At 43.0% G+C, this 23,216-nt stretch overlaps 2 protein-coding genes across 2 annotated transcripts in view; one reads left to right on the top strand and one right to left on the bottom strand.

Annotated features, from left to right (window-relative positions):
* The window catches only part of wwox (WW domain containing oxidoreductase), a 134,735-nt gene extending 127,791 nt beyond the window's left edge, over positions 1–6,944 (top strand). Inside the window, exon 9 of the mRNA XM_030053778.1 lies at positions 5,297–6,944. Within this exon, the coding sequence (XP_029909638.1) occupies positions 5,297–5,488 (192 nt within the window). The 3' untranslated portion in view covers positions 5,489–6,944. The remainder of the gene's footprint in view (positions 1–5,296) is intronic.
* The window catches only part of LOC115360697 (transcription factor Maf-like), a 51,194-nt gene continuing 34,622 nt past the window's right edge, over positions 6,645–23,216 (bottom strand). The window contains exon 3 of the mRNA XM_030053779.1: positions 6,645–6,725. The gene's annotated coding sequence lies outside the window, so the exon portion shown is untranslated. The remainder of the gene's footprint in view (positions 6,726–23,216) is intronic.

Here is a 23,216-nt window from a genome sequence, read left to right as displayed (position 1 = left end):
CAGGATTCCCTCTACAGCTGGGCCAGGCACGCTCAGCTGAGCTGTCAGCTCGCAGAGGTTACTGCCGCTGAGGGCAAACATAACTCTGGACACACACACACACACACACACACACACACATGAACACACTCACACATACCGCAGAGGCATGGTTTGATTTCACTGGTTATTTATTAAATGTAAAATATCTTTAGCACAGATTAAAAATCAGACACCTCCATCTATTTTAAACATCACAGGTTGAAAAGAAACATTCCTGAAACAGAATCACAATCCCTTTGGAGTCCCACGTTCAGGATAGCTAGTCCACAAGGATGGGGCAGAGGGCTGAGGCAGAGACTGCACTCCACCTAATCCCTTTGGGGGGCTATAAGCCAGAAATGCTTTGCAATATAAGTGTCATTACGTAGCCTATATTACACCAGATCACTGAAGTGAATTTTATCCATTAAATGCCTTTAGAATATACTTTACCAGTTGTAGATAGCAGTTGTGGAAGAAGACATCTGTAGTTTACCTGTAGAGATCAGCGCTTCCGGAAATATGACTTTGTCCAAAACTGGCTAAAATAGTATTTGCAAGAAACTGTCATGTGTGTTTGCCACTGAGAATCACAGTTATATAAAAGATGAGACAATTGAGAAAATTGGAATACACTTCTGTGATTGACAGCTTACCAGATACTATCTGGCCTGTCCTCATATAGTTTGGTGCCTAAAGCAGGCTAAAACAAGTGCTAAGAAAACGCAAGTTTAGTTCTGACCCAAATTGGATTGTGGATCTTCATCCAATGGGTCCTGACGTGACAAATGTGAGCATAAGCTGTAATGATCCCTGGTCCTTGCCTGGAGCTAAAGTTCTCAAATTTGTGTCCGAGGCAGAAATAGTTTTGTCCATTTTGTCTACATTTAGCTCTGCTGTTGGATTGGAGTGCCATCGCAGAGGTTAGTCGGTAAAGACTCGGCCCTTCTCCCCTCTGCCTCAACCCTCGCTGCTGTACAAATGCCAACCGACGACAACTGACACAGATGGTGAGCAGAAACACAGAAGGACAGGCAAAGGAAGAGAACCACCCACAGGAGTAAGAAAACAGGAAGACTCTACACACACTGTCCAAGAGAGGATACTGTCTGACAATATTATCGACTCTTTTTTTTTTTTTAACTCGATATTTTCTTTTTTCTACTTTTTCAATAATTCATTTTTTTTTCAGCACATGCCATATGAGAATTTTGGGATTATAAAAGTACCTGAAAGAATTGCTAGGTTTTCAGCATGCATAGCTGTTTGGTATTTACAGTTTGTATGTACAGGGATGGGCCAAAAACAGACTGCTCTACAGTACTGGGTTTATTTACATCCAGGTAAAGGGGGTCAGAGGGAGAGGTCAATGTCATAACTACAGATGTGGGGGGTGAAAGGTCACATGCACAGGGTTGGAGAATGCTCGTATGGCCAAGTACAACTTTTGATGATGAACACACAGAACAGAACACGGCAAAGTAACGTTTACTGGCAATTCAACAACATCACACCTCCCCCAGCTACCCTTTTTGCTTTTGAATACGCTCAATAAGGAGTTGTCAACAACTGATTATTGCGTAATACTATACAAGGACATTTCTATTGCAAGTCCATGAGGTCCTTGGGTATTGAGTCGATATTGAGATTGGAAGACTTGGATCGGGTCCCAGAGCAGTTCCAGAGCAGTCGGGGTGGATCCCGGGCTAAGTGCGGACTCATTGCTGCTTACCCACAATCGGCTTATTGCAGAGAGTTTTGTAAATATTCATCCCTAGCACTTGGATCTGTTTTGTATTGCCCGTGGTTTGACAGCCATGAGCAATAAAAACCTGCTCTCGCTCGGTACTGTCCTGCTCCTTTGGTTTGTCATATATTGCTTAGGTGCTGCTATGATTCATTGTTGAAGATAGTATTCGATTTAGGGTTTAGGGCTGTTTTGGTGCACCTCATCTGTCCCCTCCTCTCCCCTCCCCAAATCAGTGTGGTAGTAGAGAGAGCGACTCCAAAACACCACAGATGTTTCTCTGAAAACTACTGTACATAAGGTAATGATTCACATTTAGTTGTAGGAGATAGAAAGACACACAGCAAAATCCATCATTTTGTCGACAGCTAAATTTACAGGCGTTATCTACAGTTTCACATGGGTTAGAAATGGTTGTTACACCACAGATGGTGCAGACAGATTCAATGAAACTATCTTTAATTTAGATTGTCCTAAGTGTCTATGTGTGTGTGTGTGAGGGAGAGTGTGTGTGTATATATGTGTGCAGACGCATGTACATGTTCAGGCATGCACACATACAGTGTGAATGTGTGCGTGTAATTGTGTAATGCAAGTGTACCAAGGTTTTTGCCCACCCCCTCTCACTCTCACACTCTCTTACCCACTACCTCACAAACTCCCGACCTCCCAACAGCAAACACACACACACACACACACACACACACAGTACACTCACACACTCACGCACACACTGTGATAGATGGCGGTGGTGGGTGGTTGAGCATGTTAATGCCTAATCTCATCAGCCTTATCTCCTACAGAGGTCACGAGGTCAAGTGGTGAGGGGGATGAGCTAAACACCAGTAAGATAGCACATTGCTGGACACACAGCGCACACAGCACATGCTCCGCTCCGCTCACCGCTAACTAGACCACAGTGGGCAAGTGTTTTTTGTTTTACAGACAGCCAATTAGGTTTCGCTATCCTTTGAAAGCAGATAATTTATTTTAGGAAATCATATTGTTTTTCATTTAAGAGGAAAACAAGTCGCACAACTATTCATCAGGGTGGCAGGTAATACAGGTGATTCACAATTCCTTAAATCCAGCTGACTAATTGTATAAATGGTCATATGACTGGAGAAGTATTTCCCCTTAAATTGAATGGGCTGCTGTTTCTACAAGTTTGCACTTTGTTGTGTGTGTGCTGTCTCACTGGAAAGTCTAGGAAATTATATTTGGGGCAAAAAAAAAAAAAAAAAAAAAAAATTGAAAGTTGAATCGTGAACCCAGCCACATAAATCTTTTTATGATCATGAAAGCTTTCGGTCAGTGTGTTGAATTAGTTTAAGACCAATGTTTGGTAGCAGGATGCAAACAAATTGTTCTGAAAGTCAGCCAAGTTCAGGGGGGCGTCAGTGAGTCACAGCCACCAGCCATAAAAGCGCCGAGGGCTTCAATGGAGTTTAAAAGGCATTTAGCGTTCAGACAGCCTAAATCAGATGCCCTAAGCGAGGGAGATGAGTTGAACTGAACGCGTGTGAACCTGCAACTCTGAGACACTGCTTGGCATTTGTCTGTCTTTGATATGGCAACATGGTGATGTGGATGAAGTTATCGCCCCGGTGGCAGGTGAGACAGACAGCGGCACACAGAGAGATGCTGCCTTTTCATCTGCTGTTTACCAGCTCTCTCATCACACAACACTTCAAACACACTCAATCTGCTGCTGCGACGTTACACACCAGCGCTCTGCTGGGCTTCTCCTGGCGGAGGTTTACTTACAGCTTAGAGGGGGCTGTGCGTGTGTGCGTGTTTGTGTGTGTGTGTGTGTGTGTGTTTTTGAGTGTGCTGATGAGAAAAAAAACATGTCTTGGAATGTGGCATGTGTATATTTGTTAACTACCGCATTTGCATTTATGAGCACTTCTGTTGTTCCTGTTTGTGTGAAAGTCGATACTTCAGACCTTTATGGATCTTGCCACTTCATGCTGTATGTGTTGTTCTCACAGCCCGGCCTACAGCTGCTTTAGGAAGCCATTCAAACAGCGTGTGTGTGTAATGTGGGTCCATGTATGCATGCGTGTATGTTCTGTGTGTCTTGCCCATGTTTGACTATACATGGGGGCTGTCTCAGTGTGTGCCAATGCTCTGTGCTAAACACTAGTCCACAGTCGTCACATCAGCATTCCCTCCCACTCTCTACGCCCCATCTCTCTCTCTCTCTCTCTCTCTCTCTCTCTCTCTCTCTCTCCCTCTCTCTGTCTCATTGGGAGATAAAGAGGCAAGCCATTTCATGTGGCCGTATAGAAGTCGTCTCCAGCCCAGAGTTTGCAGGGAAGCTGTCACAGCAGCTTTTAGCAAGAGCTGCAACATGAAAGATCCCTCTTTGAGCAGTTGGGCTATGTGTGTAATTCTCTTTGACGTGTTTCTTCTGCAGCATTTGAAAATGCCAGAGAAATCTCCCTCCTCCAAGAATATCCCTGCTAATTACTGACTGATGGGACGGGGTGTATTAGAGGAACTTAGCAGGTCACATCTAAACACTGTTTTACTTCTTTATACGGTGCATTTCGGTGCGAGAGGACATGAAACGGTGTCATTTTCTGGGTTGAGACTCGTGTGATGTTCAGATTTAAACCAGCCAAGAAAATGAGAGAGGACTTACTGAGAAAGAGACAGAGGAAAAGCTTTGTATTGTATGTGTATGTGTGTGTTTGTGTTTTTTTGTTTGTTTTTTCTTTTTGTTTTTTTAATTTTTTTTTGTTTGTTTTTTTTGCATGTGAAAATATCGCTTGCCTAGTTATCTTGGAAAATCTAACCCACCGACCTCTGATTTAAACACAAACATACATACAGAATTCTAGTTGCGTCATTTTCCAGCAGGTATTCTCTACTTTTAAAGTCTGGCTCAACCCAAATACACATAATGTGAAAATATACATATTCATCATCACGGCATTAAAACCTCCTCTTTTACAATATACATAAAAGCCTTGGTTTCCCTGGCGATTTCCCATCCAGAGAGAAGCTGGTGTGGTTTTCTTGTCCATGATTTCACCTTCTCCTCTGTGAGTCTATACATCAGGATTCACATGGTCCTATAGCCAGAAGTCCTGTACACACTGGGTAGAGAAATAAATAAATATATGTATATAAATATATGTACAGGGTTATGTCGTTCCCATGGTAATATGACCCAGTCATTATGGGCTGCAGGAAAAACAGAGAGACAGCGTGTGGAGTTTTTTTTTTTTCTTTCATTTGTGGACGCACTGTCCTCTTGTCTCCTCTGTGCGTGTGTCTATGTGTGTGTGTGTATGTGTGTGTGAGTGTGTGTGTGTCTCACAGAGGACAAAGCGGTATAGCTGGCCTCCTCTGTTCATCCTCTCTCTGTTTCTCTTGACCAAACACGTCCTCTAGTGTGTCAGTAGATTTGTTTGTCTCCTCTTTTAGGCTCACGCTGTCTTATTTTGTCTCAGTCTCACACTTAGCTTTTATTCTGTGTGTGTGTGTGTGTGTGTGTGTGTCTTTCTCTGTCCACAGCAACAGGGGGCAGCCACCACGGTGTACTGTGCCGTCGCTCCAGAGCTGGAGGGGATCGGCGGCATGTATTTCAACAACTGCTTTCGCTGCCTGCCCTCGCCGCAGGCCCAGGACCAGATCAGCGCCGCCAGCCTCTGGGAGCTCAGCGAGCGCCTGGTGTCAGAGCGGCCAGCGGGCGTGCAGGCCCTCTGACGGACACAGCCGGAGAAGGAGCCGGACCAAGCCAAACAGGAAAGACGGTGGCGGGTTATGGTGACACCAAGTTGTTTTTTTATGAACTGATTAAATAGTAGTTGTTTTCTGACTGCACTGTACAAGAGAGCTGCCAAACCACAGAGCTCCACCTGGATACGTCACATCACTAAGGGGGGGCTAAAACACAGTACATATACAGTACAGGAGGGGTCTCATATACACTATCGGATAAATCACAGCTTGAGCTGCGGTAGTTTACAATACGAGGGGAGTGGAAGGGAGAGATTATCCAGGGTGTCTCTTGAGGACGGAGTCAGGGATCTCCTTTATGTCTCTGTGTCTCTTAACCCTGGTTGCATCTCTTCGAGTCTCTCACGTCGTCTCCGTTTCAAAACCGTCCATTTAGAAGGGCAAAGTTCAAAGAAGCAAATGACCGGGTCTCGCTTGACCATACAGGGTTACCTAGCAAGCATACACTCTACGGCATATGCATCCGATTTCAGCAATAGTGCACTATATGACAAATAGTGGGTCTTCCCAATTATGTCTGTATATTCAGTATCCTCAAGTCTAAATCTACGTAGATGTTGAATTTTCCTATTGAGATACAAGAGACCGTTGGTTAATCATTGTGCTAACTTTTTATGGGCATAAAAGAAATAAGGAGTAATGGGTATGTGACACTCATGTATATATAAACACACCAGAGGTATGATTCTCATGGCTATATACAATATTATGCAATAGTTTCGTTTCATATCAATGTCCCTATCCTTTTTCTGTACAATATTTACAACATCCTGATTGCTGGGCATGTGCTAAAGGGGTGTGGACACCTATTTTTTTCCCTGTTTGCTATTTGACTCAACCTACATATTAATAATCTATACTCTGATAAGTCTTAATTACAATTTGGAGGTATTTATAGGATGATACTGGGTCAGAGCTGTGTCCATATAGATATATATAACAAATACAGATGGCCGAGAATGTTGGTTTCCAGAGTCCAGGATCTTAATTTCTGTGTTTCTTCCTTTGTTGTGTGACCACAAGCTTGTGAATGATTGCTGTCTCCCGTTATTGTCATTGTTTTGTCGTGTAGCCCTGGCTTGGGGTTTGCTGTGGATTTGTTGTCCTGAAGACGCTGTCGGGACACTTTTGAGACATTGTGCTTTATGGCAGTCTGGGTGCCGTGGGTTGCTCTTGAAACATCAGCATTCCAGTGTCATGATATCTGTGGGAAAAAAAAGAAGAAGAAAAAAAAGAAAGCATATTCAATAAAAGCCTGTTTTACAGTAATGTGTGTCATTCTTACAGTCACAGAAAGTAGAAGTCCATTCATTTGCAGGCCATTAGGGGGAGATGTTTGTGTGGAGAGCAAGTTAACTCTGACTCTGCTTCTCACTGCAGGAAAAACCATCTTATCAAGTTGTTTATTCTCATAGTAAAGTCTTACTTTTCTAACAAGACACACTGCCCCCCTCAAAAAAAAAAAAAAAAAAAAGAAAGAAAGAAAAAAGAAAAGAAAATGTGAAACAGCATTGGAAACAAGTTGGACTATCTTTCCCCACTGGCAGGTTTTTTTTTTCACTTCTCTCTGGAAGGAGAAGATTATTACACTAATGGACTTATTAAGATGGATTTTTTTTTTCAGTGTGAGATGATAAACGTGTACAGGCTTCAGTAACAGGATGAGGGCACTGTGAGTGGTGTTGATGACCCACTTAATAAAACAATAAATAAAATTTCTCTCGGTGCTGCGAGCCGGAGCAGAAAGCATGTCAGCCCTGGGTGTAACTGGCAGATCAAGCTGCCAATCCCACAGCTGACCCGCATTCTCACACATGGCTGGTCAGTTGGATAGCTGCCGGATGGTGTCGCTCTGTCTGTCAGGAAAGCAGCAGAACACACACGCACGCACACACACACACACACACAGGGAGAGAGACTCTGAGTGATATCATGATGCACGACTCTCTTTCCCTTCTCCATCCATTCTTCACCTTCCACTCTCTGTCGCTGCTTTCTCACCACTTGTCTCTCTCTTGTCATTGCAATTTTTTCCTTTCAGATGCAAACACACTTGTGCAAAAGTACACACACACACACACACTGAGTCAGAAACATGCAGTGCCTATACACAGCTGTGGCCTGCACAGAAACTGATACCAATGTCCTGCCCTGTTCTGTTATAATCTGTACCGTACAGTACAGGTGTCTTATCGCTGTCCTTTCACAGCATAAGACATACCTGGAACAGAGATACATCACATCACAGACACGCACACACACACATACACACACTCACACACATACACTGCAACACTTGTCATCATGTCACATGGGCCCAGCAAGGATTTCAATGAGACATCTGTCCAGAATGTCTCGTTCCTCAGGACAGACAGTTCAGTAAAGTGACGGCCCGAGTATTTTCACATGTTGCTGAGACTCTGTTGGGCTTCCTGAGGCAAACTCTACAAACACAAAAACATACATACTGTGCACACTATATGTAGAGTCATTTTCCTAGTAGGGAGGACTCACTACAGCATTAAATGGGCAAGCCAGCTGTTTAGATCCATTATAACAAGTCCTTAAATCGATAAAAAAGAAACCAATACAGCATCTCAATGTAATAATTCCACATGTCTCCAATGCAGTTTCATGGTCTTGAAATAAGGTAAATCACCCCACAAGCATCAGGATAATGTCCCTTAATTTTTGAGTTAATTGTATGTGCTTTTGTAAGTGATATGATCATTTCTGTTTTGTTTGAATAAAACTGCAGGAGTCAAAGCTACACAGAGTAATCCTTTGATTTTGATTGTTTTGTAATTTTTTGGCACTCTATCTCCACCCGCTTCTGCGATAGTAAGGAGAGTGACGCCACATGCTCAAAGAGGGAATAAACCAAGTGCAAGAGCGGTGTCAGCTGCTTATGTTTATACATCAGGAAGCTAATGACTAATGCCACATGCCGAAATGGATCGCCTTCGCTAATAAATCTATTCTTCTCACACACCACACACACACACACACACACACACGTATTAATGTTGGGCGTTTGGTGGCAGCTAAGCTTACAGGTTTAACTAGTCGATGACAACCTATGAAAGTGAGGCTGCAGAACACACACACACACACACACACACACGGAGTGCACTCAGAGTTTGAGGATGCCTTCGATTGGAGGGGCGGACTTGAGACACAAAGGAGAATCTCTGGGCGAACAACAAACAAGCAGAGCGCCCGGCGGCTCCTAAGATGTCTGTGCGGCTGTGCAGTGCGGCGGCAGATCTATGGGTGTATGCCTGAGTGAAGAGGGAGGGTCCTGCCTGGCTTTCATACAAAGCCCTATCGATCAGGTCCTATCGGAATCATCTGATAGCTAATCAATAGCCTACACTTCCTCTCAGGGAGCCGGGAGGAGAGAGAGGCACGGCTCTCACAGGAGGAGGACCTTGATCCCTTGACCCCACAGTCATGGCCCCATAAACTCTCTCTCTCTCTCTCTCTCTCTCTCTCTCTCTTTTCAATCTGCATCTCTTCCTCTGTCTCTATCCGTCTACATCTGCATCTCTCTCTCTCTCTCTCGCAGTAACAGTACAAGAACAATATAATAAACATTTGACTATGTAAACCATATAAAGTCTATACATTAGAATGTTATTTTAATTAATTGGATTCACAATCCTTTTTTTTTTTTTTTCTTCCTCCCTCCGCTGAGTTTATTTCAATTTGGACCGTAATTGTTTATGACTGATCATTTCATTTTCCATTATTGTTTTTATTTCTTCTTGTGATTAATTTCACCTCTCAAAGAATAATTATGAGAGGATTGATTTGATTATGCCTTTGTTCTACTTCTATTGGTTCCATTGACTGAGGGAATGCCATGTTGCCATTTCGAGCGGATATATTTAATGATCACAATCAATGTTAAAGCTCTCTCCAGACTCAACTAACTCAATAAATATCTGCCAGGAGGAAATTTACCATCTAACTACAACAGGCAATAAAGTCTCACTCTCTCTTGCTCTCCTGCCCGCTCTCTCTTTCCATCTCTCTCTCTTTTGAGGATGACATTGTGATTAAAACTGTTGATCAATTTTCATAAAGTACCACTGTTGAGTCGATGGAAATATTATTTGCCTCCAATATCTGTACATGTGCTTTGCTTGCAGACTTGTTTTTTTTTTTTTTTTTTTTTTTTTTTTTAGGACCGAGCCTGAGATTCCATTTTTTTTTTAATCAATGTAGACAAAATAAAAATGATAGAAACATTTCCTGACTCTGCTGCACTTAATTTGTACATTTTAATAAAAAAAGTGTATTTGAAGAAAAGATAAATCTCTTTTAAAAAAAAAATCTTAAGGCCTGTTTTGCTGATCTTTAATGTAATTTTACTTCACCCACCACAAACCAATTGCAATATTTTCCAGTCTGCTATTTTTTGTGGCTGTGTGTGCATGTGCGTGTGTGCGTGCGCCCGTGTGTGTATGTGTGTGTGTGTGTGTGAGATGCCTTGGTGGTGAACAGTACGACGGGACTGCCCCCCTCCACCCCCACCCTTTGCTGCACCGGATGCGTTTCTATCTGAGATGTAATGAACCAGCAGTGCTAAAATAGACATCCTACTGTCTGGCACCCCATTAAAACAACACACGCTGGAACTGTTAACACACTGTTGGACAAGAAAGATGTGAAAGTGCTGTATTACAGGAAGATTTTTTATTTATTTATTTATACAGTATTTATAGTATTTGTGTCTAAGAAAGTGATGAAAGTTGTTTAATAAATAGATCTGGTTTGGTGGCACGAAGTTTGTATGCAAGGGAATGCTTCAGCTTGTCATGTTTTTTTTTTTTTTAATATATATATATTTAATCCATGGAGCAACACGGATACAATTTTGATCCAGATAGTTGTGATTCAATGAGGCTTTTCACTATCAAATGCACTTATTTCCCCCTGCGGATCCGCTTGTGCAATCTATAACTTTCTCTGTTTTTATTGAAGCCTCAACATGGCACCTTTGAGGAAATCCTTCCAGCCCCAAATCCCCAGCGTGTCCTCACCACTAGACAGCATGACCTTGTAAACCCTGAGTTATTTTATTCACCCTTTGTGTGAGGAAAGAAAGAAAAGAGAGAGAGAGAGAGAGGGGGGAGAGAGAACGAGTGAGAGAGGAGGGGGAGAGAGAGAGAGGGGATATGGGGGGAGGTGTTGGGGGTGGAATAGAGAAAAAGAGCTCCTGCCTGTCACAGCTTTCAAACACAAAGAAAAATGAGCACTTGGGCTGAAGTACAATTATTAGCCCCTGTCTACAGATTCATCACACTATAGAGAGGGAGGGAGAGGGGGAGAGATGGAGGGAGGGGAGGAGCAAGAGGTGGAGTGGAGGAAGGCGGCAGCGAGAAAGAGCTGTATAGGTATTAGCAGAGCAGTATGGAGGATGGAGAGACAATGAGGAGTAGGAGGAAGAATATTGAGAAAAAAAAAAAAAGCAGTGTGAGAAGAGAGAAAATCGGGATGTTTCCGTATAATGAAGTGGGGAGGAAAGGCAGGGGGAAATGGGAGAAATGTTGTGAGGGAGCCAAGCAGGGCACAGGGTGAAGCATGCGACGCTAGCGCACAGCCAAGAGGAAGGGAGGGGGGGGAGGGGTGACGAGGAGGAGGGGGGGTGGGAAAATAAAAGGGACGGGGAAAGAGTGAGGAAAAGAGAAAGAGTGAGGGAGAGGTAAAGGAAGGTAAAATGAAATAAGAGGATTTGTCAGGCCAGTGGTTGGTGGCAGTAATAAAGCCTGCTAATCTGTGGGAGAACGCTTGGCTGCTCACACACTGACTCTCTTGACGCCCCACTTTACCACCAGGCCACGCCAAGGTCACACACACACACACACACACACACACACACACATGCATGTATGTGATCTCGCAAGTCCACACAAGTGCACGGTCAAACACGAGGACACCTGTACCTGTGTGCAGACACACACGTACACATGCGAGTCATACGAGTCAAGTGCACGCCATGAGGGAAAGTTGTAGTGCGGCGTGTGTGTGTGTGTGTGTGTGTGTGTGTGTGTGTGTGTGTGTGTGTGTGTGTGTGTGCTGCAAAAAAGTCTCCATTTTAACAACTCATTTAGTCTCATATTCAGTTTTCAAATCTTGTTTTTCTTTAAACAAGTGGAATAAAAATTCTGTTGAAATAATTCCACCTGATTCCAAAGCAGTTTCACTTGTGTTGGAAATGTTTGCATGGAACAAATATGAATATGTTTATGTTTTCTCACAATCGGGCTTAATCACTCACTCTGCTGTCATCAACTTTTCAAATACTGATTCCTATCGTGCTGCTGAATGCAAGGGATCATGGGTAGAAGTGCCTAAGATTAATAAAAACAGTTTTTCAACTGGACCAGATAAAAAAAAAAATGAATGAATGTGCTTATTTCCAAAGCAGTTCAGTCACTTGTTTCAGGATTTTTTTTTTTTTTTTTTTTTTTTTTTTTTTGCGAGAGGAAGTATGTTGAAACAAGGCTGAACAAGGCAGATCAACTCAAGAAATTGACTCTTGATTCAAGAAACTTTGCAGTGTGTGTGTGTGTGTGTGTATGCAGGATGATTCTGAGAGGCGCGGTGCGAGTGTGTGTGAGAGGTGGCAGGATCAGGCGGCGTGTCCCTGCGCTTTCCCGACTCAATTCATCTTCTCAACTTGAGCTTTTTTCCACTATAGGTCACGCCGTCATTGTTGACCTTTCTACTCTCTACACTCATCTTTTTCTCGCTCACCTTTTCTCCCTGTGTCAGTCGTCCTCTAGTTAGCCATCAGGCCCCTCCACTCCTCGCCCTCCTCCTCCTCCTCCTCCTCCTCCTCCTCTCCAGCAGCCATGTTGATTTTAAAATCTCATTTTTCTCTGCTTTTTAACTGGCTGTGCCGTGTGAATCAATACCTATCAAAACCATTACATAAATACATCTGTCACAACCAGATAGCGGAGTGGGGATGTAATGTGTCTGGTTAAGGCCACCATAGGGCGAAAGAAGATACGCTCTGGGTTTGTGTGTGTGTGTGTGTGTTTGTGTTTGTGTGTGCGAGTGTGTGTGTTCTCAGAGGACAGTGAGTGTCATCTTGTGTGACCAGGTGTGTCGGGCAGAGAGCAAGGTTGTTATTGAGCCGTGGTAAATGACGCATAACCCGGTGCACTGCTTACTTAGCCCCAGACCCCTGCTCTCTCCGTCTCTCTTTCTGCCGTGTGTGTGTGTGTGTGTGTGTGTGTGAGCATGTGAATTCTTGAGGGCTGTAAGTCTTCAACATGAGGCAAAAAAACATTTTCGATCATAAATTCTAGTCACCTCTAGTGAGGCGGTGGATACGTGTTGTGGCTCCACTAGACAGCGATCCTTACAACACATTCTTACCTAGATGGAGTTCAAATACATGTAGTACGCGTATACACACACACACACACACACACACACACACACACACACACACACACACACGTCTATACTGTATATGGTTAAAAAAAGACTATAGTGACAGGGGAGGCAAGGACAGCGAGGAAGGAGGTGGGGAAAAAAAGGAGGAGTGACTGAATGAGAGAGAGAGAGAGAGAGGAAGAGAGGGACATGAGAGGAGGGGGTTAAGAGAGAACGAGTGTCTGACGTCCTCTCCTGCCTCTGACTGGGACCATCTGGAGCCATAATGATTCTCTCTTCTTTTTATAAACCATCTCTCTCCCTCTTTCCCCCTCTCTGTCTCTCTCTCTCTCTCTCTATCTCACACACACACACACACAAACACACACGCGCTGTCTTTCCCTGAGTTTTTCTTGCACCAGTTTCCTGTTCTATTCTTTGCCGCTCACTTTCACACCTTTTCCCGTCGTCCCTTTTTCGTCCCCGTGGCGTTGGCGCCGGCGTTCTCACACATCACTTCCCAGTCAGCAGAGGCTTGTGATTGACGGCGCGATGCAGATTTACATGTCATAGTGAAATAGCATAATAACCTGTGCACAGATAATCGCCTCATTGAGAAACGCTCCAGCCTCTCTCCACTCACAATTACTATTGTGGATTTGATCATGTAACCACTCTCGAACAATGCACTTAATGGCGTTATTGGCGGCGGACCAAAACTCGCCTGTAAATAAACCTGATGGTGTTTGATTCTAATAAATTAGGCCGATATATGCGAACACAGTAAAATCATAACAATATCCAAATGTGTGTAGGCAGAGGTGGGGTGGTGACAGGAGGAGATTTATGCTGCTTCCAATGGGCCGGCCTCATCACTCACTCAGCTATCTTCAACTTTTTTATTTGTTTAATTTCCAAATGTGATTGCCCAACTCCTGCTCGTGCTGCTGAATGCAAAGGCTCATGGGTAGAAGGGCCCAAGATTAATACGCATCATTTTTCAACTGGACCGGTCTAAGAAGAAAAAAAAAAAAAAAGAAAAAAGAAAGAGGAATGTGCTAAGAGCTCCGAGAAGAAATAAAAGCCATTTATGCCGGGAGATGATGTAACCGAGGTTCTGTAAGGTAAATAAATGGTAGATCACACTGTGCACTCTCTCTCTCTCTCTCTCTCTCTCTCTCTCTCTCTCTCTCTCTCTCTAATTGGGGCTGTTTGGGTGAAAAGCCTTTTAACCAAATAAAAAGCAGAACCAAAACACACAGAGGTAGGATATGAAAGAGCTCGATGAGGTCATAGCTGTACCCCACTGACTCCCAGCTAAATTAGCAGTAAATCATCCTCCCTGCAGATGCACGGCTGTACGTGCATGCTGGTGCACGTGCGCTTATGTGTGCACGCCTTTGGTTGTGGGTTCTGCCGCGTATTTGCATGCATAAATACGAGATCTCACTCTTCCTGTGGCCACTCCGTGTTTCACGGTGAGATACAGCTCCTCTGTGGGTGTTGCAAACATATTGTGAGTTGTTCATACACTCACTCTATCCATCCTTCCCTTTTTTTTACAGTCCTGGAAATTCACCTGCCTGTCTCTCATTCACCGTAACAGCCCCGCTCCACCAGACTTGCTAATTAGGAGACGCTGTAAATTAGACCTGTAAATTCAATCAAACTTAATCAAATTCCATCAATGCATCCATCCATTTTCCATCCCCACTTTTTTTTCCCATTCAAATCTATGGGGCTGGCATCTGTCCCACAATGCATAAAAAACTCCATCTTACAAAGTCAGTAATCTCGTATTGAGTGTTTAAGTATTGTATTGTTTCAAACCAGTGGGAAAAAAAATTGAAATCAGTCAAATGAATTTAGTGTCACTTTTTAGATACTAGGGCTTTATTCGGCTTTGTTTCAACATATCTAAACCTGTTCCCAGAAAACTTCCTGAAACAGGTGATACTGGACCGGAAACAACTGCGATCATTTCATCCTCATTACTCTTTTTAATAAATACAAGATTTCAATAGTGACTATGAGACTAAATGGCTTGTTAAGATTTATTTATTTATTTTTTTTCAGTGCAGCATGCATTGTGCAAAAAGCAGGGAAACACCCCGTGCAGGTTCTGTCACAAAGTCAAATTCCAGAAGCTGAAAGTTTGAAAGTGATGAGAAAAGTTTGGAGATTTTTGTTACTCTGGCAGAACATTGTCAATAAAAGGAATAACAAAGTGCAGCAAAACACAAACTTAAAAATGATTTAATGGAAAAATATTTAAAAGGAAGTGCTGTCAAAGAGTAAGCGTAAAGTGTGTGTGTGTGTGTGTGTGTGTGTGTGTGTGTGTGCGCGTGTGCGTGCGTGCATGCATGCATGTGTGTGTGTGTGTGTGTGTGTGTGTGTGTGTGTGTGTGTGTGTGTGTGTGTGTGTGTGTGCACATTATAAATGGGAGGGTGTAGAGTCACCTCTCCAAAACACACTCACATACCTACGAGATTAATTACAAGTACCGTGAATCACTGTGCAATTAATTAACTCATCCTTAGTAATGAGTGTGTGCTTGTGAGTGTGTATGTGTGTGTGAACTGTGTGTAATGTGTGTCACACAGACAGCCCCTCCATCTTTCCACCTCTCGCCCTGTCCCCTCTCTAATTGCTTCCCTCTCTATTAAAATGCAGTCTGCTGTGACATCACTCAACCCTCTGTTAGAGTGGGCCAGGGCACCGCGGAAACCACTCACACACACACACACACACACACACACACACACAGTTTATTTAGAGAGCACAGATTGTGTGGATTTTAGGGAGGATTTGGAAGACAGAGAGAAGACAGGAGAGAGATTATGTCTCCTTGAGAGTGGGACTGGGAGTCAGTGCGAGCCGGCGAGGCTCTGGGCAGCGTCAGCGGCCGGCTGGGCTGCAGGGCAGTGAGCTGAGAGAGCCCCGGTCCAGCGGGACACAATACTGGGCTTAACGATGCATTAGACCTCTGGCTTCACCCCCTTACTGCAGGGACCGCTGACAGGAAGCCGCTGCTTTCACATCTGATCTCTCTCTCTCTCCCTCTCTCTCTCTCTCTACCTCCCTGTATGTGTGTGTGTGTGTGTGTGTGTGTGTGTATTACTTGAGGGAGAAAATATGGACTGGACTACACATAAAAACCTCATGGGCAATTGTGATATGTGTGTAGTTTATTCTCCCCAAGACAAATTGTTAATTAAAGTGTTTCTCATTGTCACTCCTGTGGATATAGAGTGAAAACATACAACATAATAGGCATAATCATTGTTAAAGTGTTAACTGCATATGATTCATATTAGGCACATAATATGTAAATGTTTTTTTTAATTGCATTAATTGCATGTTTTTTTTTGTTTTTTTTTTAATTTCTCCCTTAAGTGCACCTGTGCCAGTGTGTTCAGTGATACTGAACGGCTCTTTTCACTTTACAAGGCTCCCAGATGTCTCGGTTAACAAATCAAAACTAACATGCGCCTTGTGTGCAGTGGAATTTGAGTAATTAAAAAAAAAGAAAAGAATATGTGATAAATATTCTACCGTGCGAGTCCTTGAACTGAATTTGAATAGTTAACTCTAGACACACACAAGGTAAGTTGTGATTTCATCTAGTTTGTTGGTTAGTGTGTGTGCTTTACGGATGTGTGGGATGTATTTAGGTACAGGTGACAGAGTGTTTAGCTCATGCAGACTGTATCATGACTTACTTGAGCTATCATTGTTTATTTAGTTATTTATTAGGTCAGCTAGCTGCTAATCAAGGGGGCATTGGAGGCCAAGCCAAACCAAACACTTGTTAAAAACAGCATTACCGGCTCAAACTGAAAGCTCCTACTGAAGTCGGGAGCTGAGAGATGGGAGAAAAAGTCCTGACAGAAGTCGGCCTCTCCGGGAGCCGTCCTCTCCCAGGACTCCCGGGACCAGGCTAAGCTAGAGTTGCTTAGTTTTGTTTGTGGAAGATAAGTGAAGAGCTCAATTTACTTCACATTGAACAAGTTGTGTGAACTGGGTCTTTATTGCACTTCTTTTGATTTTAAGGAAAACATGCAAAATATTATAAAGTATTTTTCTTCTTTGTGCAGATTTTCTTGCTAATGAAGAACTGCGATACTTTAACTAATTGAATAACAAAATACGGCATTTTCAATGTGATAAAAAAAAATGTGATTTATCATGATGAAATTGAAAATCTGAGATGAATCACGATTAAAAGTTAAAAAAGTAATTTTTTTTCACAGCCCTATTGATAATGCGTTTGTGGTGCTTGACCATTAAATTGACTGATTCAGATAATTTGATTTTGATTTGTTTGAATATGGAGGGAAAACAGTCTTCAGTGAAACATAATAAACCAGCCGGCAATACCTTGCACCTCCTTCCCTGCTCTCTCTCTCTCTCTCTCTCTCTCTCTCAGAGCTGATCTGATTGGTGCATAAATCATGCTGACATCAGCACGGGTAGAAGTTGGCCTACACCTACACTGATGCACGCACACACACACACACACACACACACACACACACACACAAGCACACCCTCATACAGAGGCTCCTTAGCGGGGTGAGAGCAGCAGCGTGCTCCACGGTGATCATGAGGACAGTGGATAACAGATCTCTCTTTTATCATTCCCTGACTTTCCCTGACATTTAAAAAGCCATTAACACCACTGAGATTCACTCTCGTGTACATTTCATATGGAAGCACACCCTCGTCCCACTCGCCTCACTCAGACACACACACGCACACACACACACACACGTATGCTTGCTTGCCACTCACTCAAAGTGTGTCCTGTATGAGTGTGCACAGGCAGACACACGTAGCCTCATGTGGGAGGGATCACACTGATAAGACAAAGCCCAAATGACACAGACAGAGGAGTGAATTATTCCTTAATAAGGTTTTCACACCTGCTCTCCCATTCTGTAGGATTAGAGAGGCGCGGCGAAGGCAACCGCTGGTATATTTTAATAATGATAGGGCCCAGCTAGTGATGCTCTTATTGATCTCTTGTTGAAATCAATGATGTTTTAGGCATCGATAGCCTTGATCAGAATGCAGTCCCTCCCCCTCTTTCCTTGCTGGTGACAAATGGACAGTAAGTGGCTATTGTCTCACTCTGACTGCTGTTGTGAATGGTAATTATCCACCAATCCAGCCATATACGTTTGCGCACTGTAAACGGTACCAGCATAATACTATTTACTGCTGAGCACTGTATTAATTTATGGCCCATTATTGTAAAGCCCATCGTTATAGTGTGATGGAGCATTTATTGTAATCATTTGCACAGAGGACTGAGAGAGAATGGAAACATTGCTAATGTATGTAATGTACTCTCACGCAGTCTGCCTGACAACACTGTACAGTAGCTAATAGCAGGAATGACATACAGCCTCAGTCTTTATTGTAAGCATTTATTAGTAGCGTGGGGAAGCCTAACTGCAAAGCAGCTACCGACTAATTATATCCCCATTGTGTTTGCATGGAAACAAACATGTACGGCAGTGATATACCGCTTCATATGTAGGATGTTAGGATTACATGAAACTGAAACTAAGCTCACATAGACTGAGCTCGCAATATGAGTCATAACCAGAGGAGATATACAGCAGATACAGATTGAGCTCAGTTATTTAAATGCCTGTGTTATTGTAATTCTGCAGATGGCTGTGCATGCACCTCAGGTGATTATGGTCTGTACCTTTTTTTTTTTTTTTTTTAAACACTAAAAGCTACTCTAAAACCTATGGCCAAGGGGATAAAGAGACATTCTGAGAAGAAGAGACGTGTTTTCATTTGGAAAATCATGAGAGGAAACAAAAAAAAAAAAAAAAAAAGAAAATGGAGGAGAGCCAAAGTCAGAGGGGGCTTTAGGGAAGGGGTGACTCCCGGTTTAAGATGGTAGGGGTTAGAGTTATGGAATAACTGGCATATTTAAAAGTAAAAGCACAAGGAACACAAATTACATGAGGGAAAAAGTGTTCCTTGGAAATATTCAGACAGATCTAATGTCAAGGAGGGAGGCAAAAATATTGGACTACAGAGGAGAGGGAGAGAGGTAGGCACCCTTGCACAGTGTCTATAAAACACGCTCCTGGAGCACTGTTTGTATTTTTTATACGCGTGTCTGCATCGCTTTCTCAGGAGAAGGCGATGCAGACTGATTTTTTTTAGTTTGAGGCAGCTAAGGCTTGGAGCATGGTTTTAAAACAACAGCTGGAGTCTGGGTAAATATCGTACAGATTGAAGGAGAGAGGGAGTGAAGAGGAGGAGGAGGAGGAGGAGGAGGAGAAGAAGGAAGACGGGATCTAAACAAAGAAAGTCCTATTCTCTCTATCATCTCCTATGAAGGCCTGCTTAACTGAAGATATGGCACTGACAAAGTTTGACTCGCTCTTAGCTTCACTTTTAATGCTGTAGGCGAAACACCCTGCAACCGCAGATAGATGTACTTACTGTTATCTGTTTTCATCATATGTGGAAAGTTTCACATTAATTCAGATCTCTGTTATTATATAGAGTGTTAGTTTCAACTTGCCCCGATATGCGGCTGAGTTTATCTTCGCTCATGAACATAATGAGCTCAAAGACTGAAACTCCCCTCAACCGACTGCCGTGTTGTTTATCATTCCTTTCCAATTGAGCTCTGTTTTGTCTATCACCCTCCACTCCATATCATTTTGTATTCAGCGCAGTGTTATACAGTAGTGTCTAGTCTCTGTTGTGCTGTGTTGCAGAGGAGTGCAATTCACCGGGTCTCACCCCATGTCCATCATCCTGCCGGCTGTAAGTCAGGCAGGCCGCCAGACAACCACCCAACAGAGAGAAGGAGATGAATGGTGGGATTTGGAAGAGATGCAGAACAAGGAGGGGGGGGCACCGGCATGACTCAGAGCATGATGCTGTGTCAAAAAGTGGATTTCAACGATATTTAAGAGAGATAGGGAGAAAGTGAGAAAGAGAGAGGGAGGCAGAGAGAAAGGCAAAGAATGTAGAGAGGAAGAAAATGAAAGCGAGAGAGTGTTGCGAGATATAATCATGTATGACTGTGAGAGAGGAGTGAGTGAGCAGGTTAGAGCAGGAGAGAGACCCAGTGAGTTATGGGAGAGGAAGAGAGAGAGAGAGAGGGTGAGAGAGAGTTGGAGGGTAGAGCCCAGGCAGCCAGACAGGATGAGTTATAGACCCAGAGAGAGAGAGAGCTTTCACACATGCAGACAGGCTGGTGATTTAGGGCTAAAGGACACCGAGACAAGCTCTGCTGCGAAAGGTGATAGACCTAAAGAGCAGTAACAGATACACTCTCAACACTGGAGCACAGACTGTGTCAGCACTGTAGCATCTGCACACCTCTCTTATCTTATCTACAGAGGCATTCAAGCACCTCGTGTTATGTAGACAAGAGCGTCGAGAGAGCACTTCATGATTCAATGGAGACATTTTGAATGAGTGCATGTTTATCTCGTGTTTTCACATACAGATTATAATGCACACACGCTCAAAAAAGCTACGCAAAAATAGAGAATGAAAAAAAAAAATAGATATAAATAGTATCTTTGTGGCACTGAAAACATGAGAATTTGCCACTGGCCTGGCACTAATAATGTTTGTCCATAAACAAAACAGCTGAGTGAACCAGTGTGTTTATATCAGTGGGTCTGTGTGTGTGTTGGTAAGTAGGAAGCACTTTAACAGTCTGCAGATATTTGTATGGCAGCACGGTCGTGTCCATATTTGGGCGGTGTGAGGCGGTCACTAATCCATCTGACCTTCTGGCTCATTTGCATGCGCCGCCCCCCTCCCACCCGACGGAGAGATGCCATGACCTTTATTAGCTAATTAAGAAACATAACAGAAATAAACCTGACAGAATGGGGATGGACATGCCTGCACGCACGCACACACACACACACACACACACGGCGTGACTGCCTAAAGAATGCGGATGGGGGAAGAAAGAGAGCAGGCGCGGGGCAGACTGGTGGAAGACACGAGCGAGGAAGGTGGTGAGAAAGAGAGAGAGAGAGAGAGACAGAGAGAGAAATTTGACTCATCAAGTGGAAATCGACGCAGCTCCATGCAAATGTGTGTATTTTCTCTCTATTCAGTACAATAAATAATCTTGCCCAGATGAACTGTTACCACACGTGTGCGCTTTATCACATAATTCACCGGCAGACATTCAGGTATTATAGCATTACAGAAGTAGTTTCTCTTAATCACACACTGAGATGCTTTAGATCTCTCTGTGCTGGAATAAGAAGAGTAAATCTCTCTGTCTCTGCTGTCTGCCACCACTTAAGTGAAGTCGGCCTCTTGTTCTCTCCTCCTTCCCACTAAGGACTCATAATAAGCTGTAAGCCCCCTCAGGCTATAGGAGGAAGTGTGTGTGTGTAAGTGTGTGTTTCCTTTGCCATCACACAAGCAGAGAGAAATGAGCCAAACACGAATACATGGATACACATGCACACATGCGTGCGTGTATGCACACACACACACACTCACACACATTTTAACACATAGCCTATACACACATACACACACACAAATTGGGGGTGTTATCTCCCACACCTTCCCAGTGTTCATTGTGTGTTAATCTGAGCAGTAATCTGCAGAGTGGGCAGATTATCATCTGACAAGCACCATTCTGAGGTTTGCAGGATTATGCAATCAACTCCCCTCCTACAGTACATACCACCACGGGGCTGAAGATACAATGGAAACACACAGATTCTCATGCAGACCCACACACACACACACACACACACACACACACACACACACACAAGCACACACAAATGCGAGCTTTGCGCTGACACTACTGGAACAGTGAGAGGCTGACATACTTTACGTGCGGTTTTTACATCGCTCGCACAATTTTCGAAGGAACTGAGCATGACAAGTTCTGTTCCAAAATGAGATATCGAACATGTGGGTAACATGGAAACTAAAAAGACTTCAACTTAACAAAAAAAAAAACAACAACACCGAATTTAAACTAATTGTAGTGTTACAAAGGACAGGAAGACCCGTAATTTAGAGATATTGAATGATGAACTTAAAGGAAGGTTTTTCATCATGTATTGAAAAAAAAAAAATCTCCATCTCAGAAAGTCATTTAATCTTAAATTAAAGTTAAAAATCTTTCTTAAAACAAGTGAAAAAAAAATCTACCAGTGGATGAGATCATTTCACTTGTTTCCAACACAGTTTCACTTAAGTGAAACTGACATTGACATTTAACGACATTTTTCGGGGAACAAGTAAAAATATGTGGAAATTAGGCTGAATAAGGCAGCTTACTAATATCAAGAAAATAACACTTCCAGAAACAAGCTGATTAGCAATGGAAACAAGTGTGATTATCTCATTTTTTTCACTTTTGACTAGACAGATTTTATCTATGTTTTAAGAAAAACGAGAAATATAGACGTTTGAAAATAACCACGACATCTTAAACCGCCATTTTAAAAATAAGCAAAGGAAATTGTAAAAAAAAAAAAAAAAAAAAAAAAAAAAAAGATAGAAAAATCAGTCTCCAAAATCGTACAGTCTGTTAGTTTCTGTGACCCCCCGCAAAGAAAATGAGCATAAAAGAGGGAATGAAAGTTCAGTGTTTGAGAGAAAAGTTGAATGAGAGAGTGGGAAACATGAATGGGCAAAAGGAAAGGGAAACAGATTGAAAGCAGTGACCTCTGAGTGCTACCGAGTGTCAGTCTGTCTCTGTCATCATGACAGGTCTGCAACAGTGGGGAACCCGGCCAGAACAGTCCAGAGACTGAGAACGCAGCTCCGTCCACGCTGCTGCACACAGGGACCTGACACGCTGACAGACGGAGCCAAGGGTTGTCCTCTCCACAGCCCATCACAGCGCAGGGTCTGCTGTGCAGGCCCGCGTCTGTCTGTGTGCGTCTCTGTGGTTTTACTACTGTCCCTCTTCTTTTCAGCACCTATCTGCACTCAGCAAACATGTTGATTCTCAATAGCTCAATGCTCCATCATATCAAAACAAAAGTTGAGTCAGAAATAATACAGTGGAGTGCACATCCAAACAAAGTTGGGTACAGGTGCAGGGAAAATCACAGGTAAGTGAAAAAGTCAAAGTTCGCACACCATATATCTATCTATATCTATATCTATATCTATTGTGATAGTTTTGATTTTTCAGTGTGCAGACATTGACTTCTTTTTCAAAATAAAGGCTGAGACCATTTCTGTATCTTTGATGAAATTTGGGCCCTAAATATGTTTCTAATATGAATTAAAAACAGTTAACAAGGCTGT

Source organism: Myripristis murdjan, chromosome 6, assembly GCF_902150065.1.
Source record: "Myripristis murdjan chromosome 6, fMyrMur1.1, whole genome shotgun sequence".
NCBI classification, from domain to species: Eukaryota; Metazoa; Chordata; class Actinopteri; order Holocentriformes; family Holocentridae; genus Myripristis; species Myripristis murdjan.
Note: the sequence above shows the minus strand (reverse complement) of the source record. Positions and strands in the feature narration are given on the sequence as shown.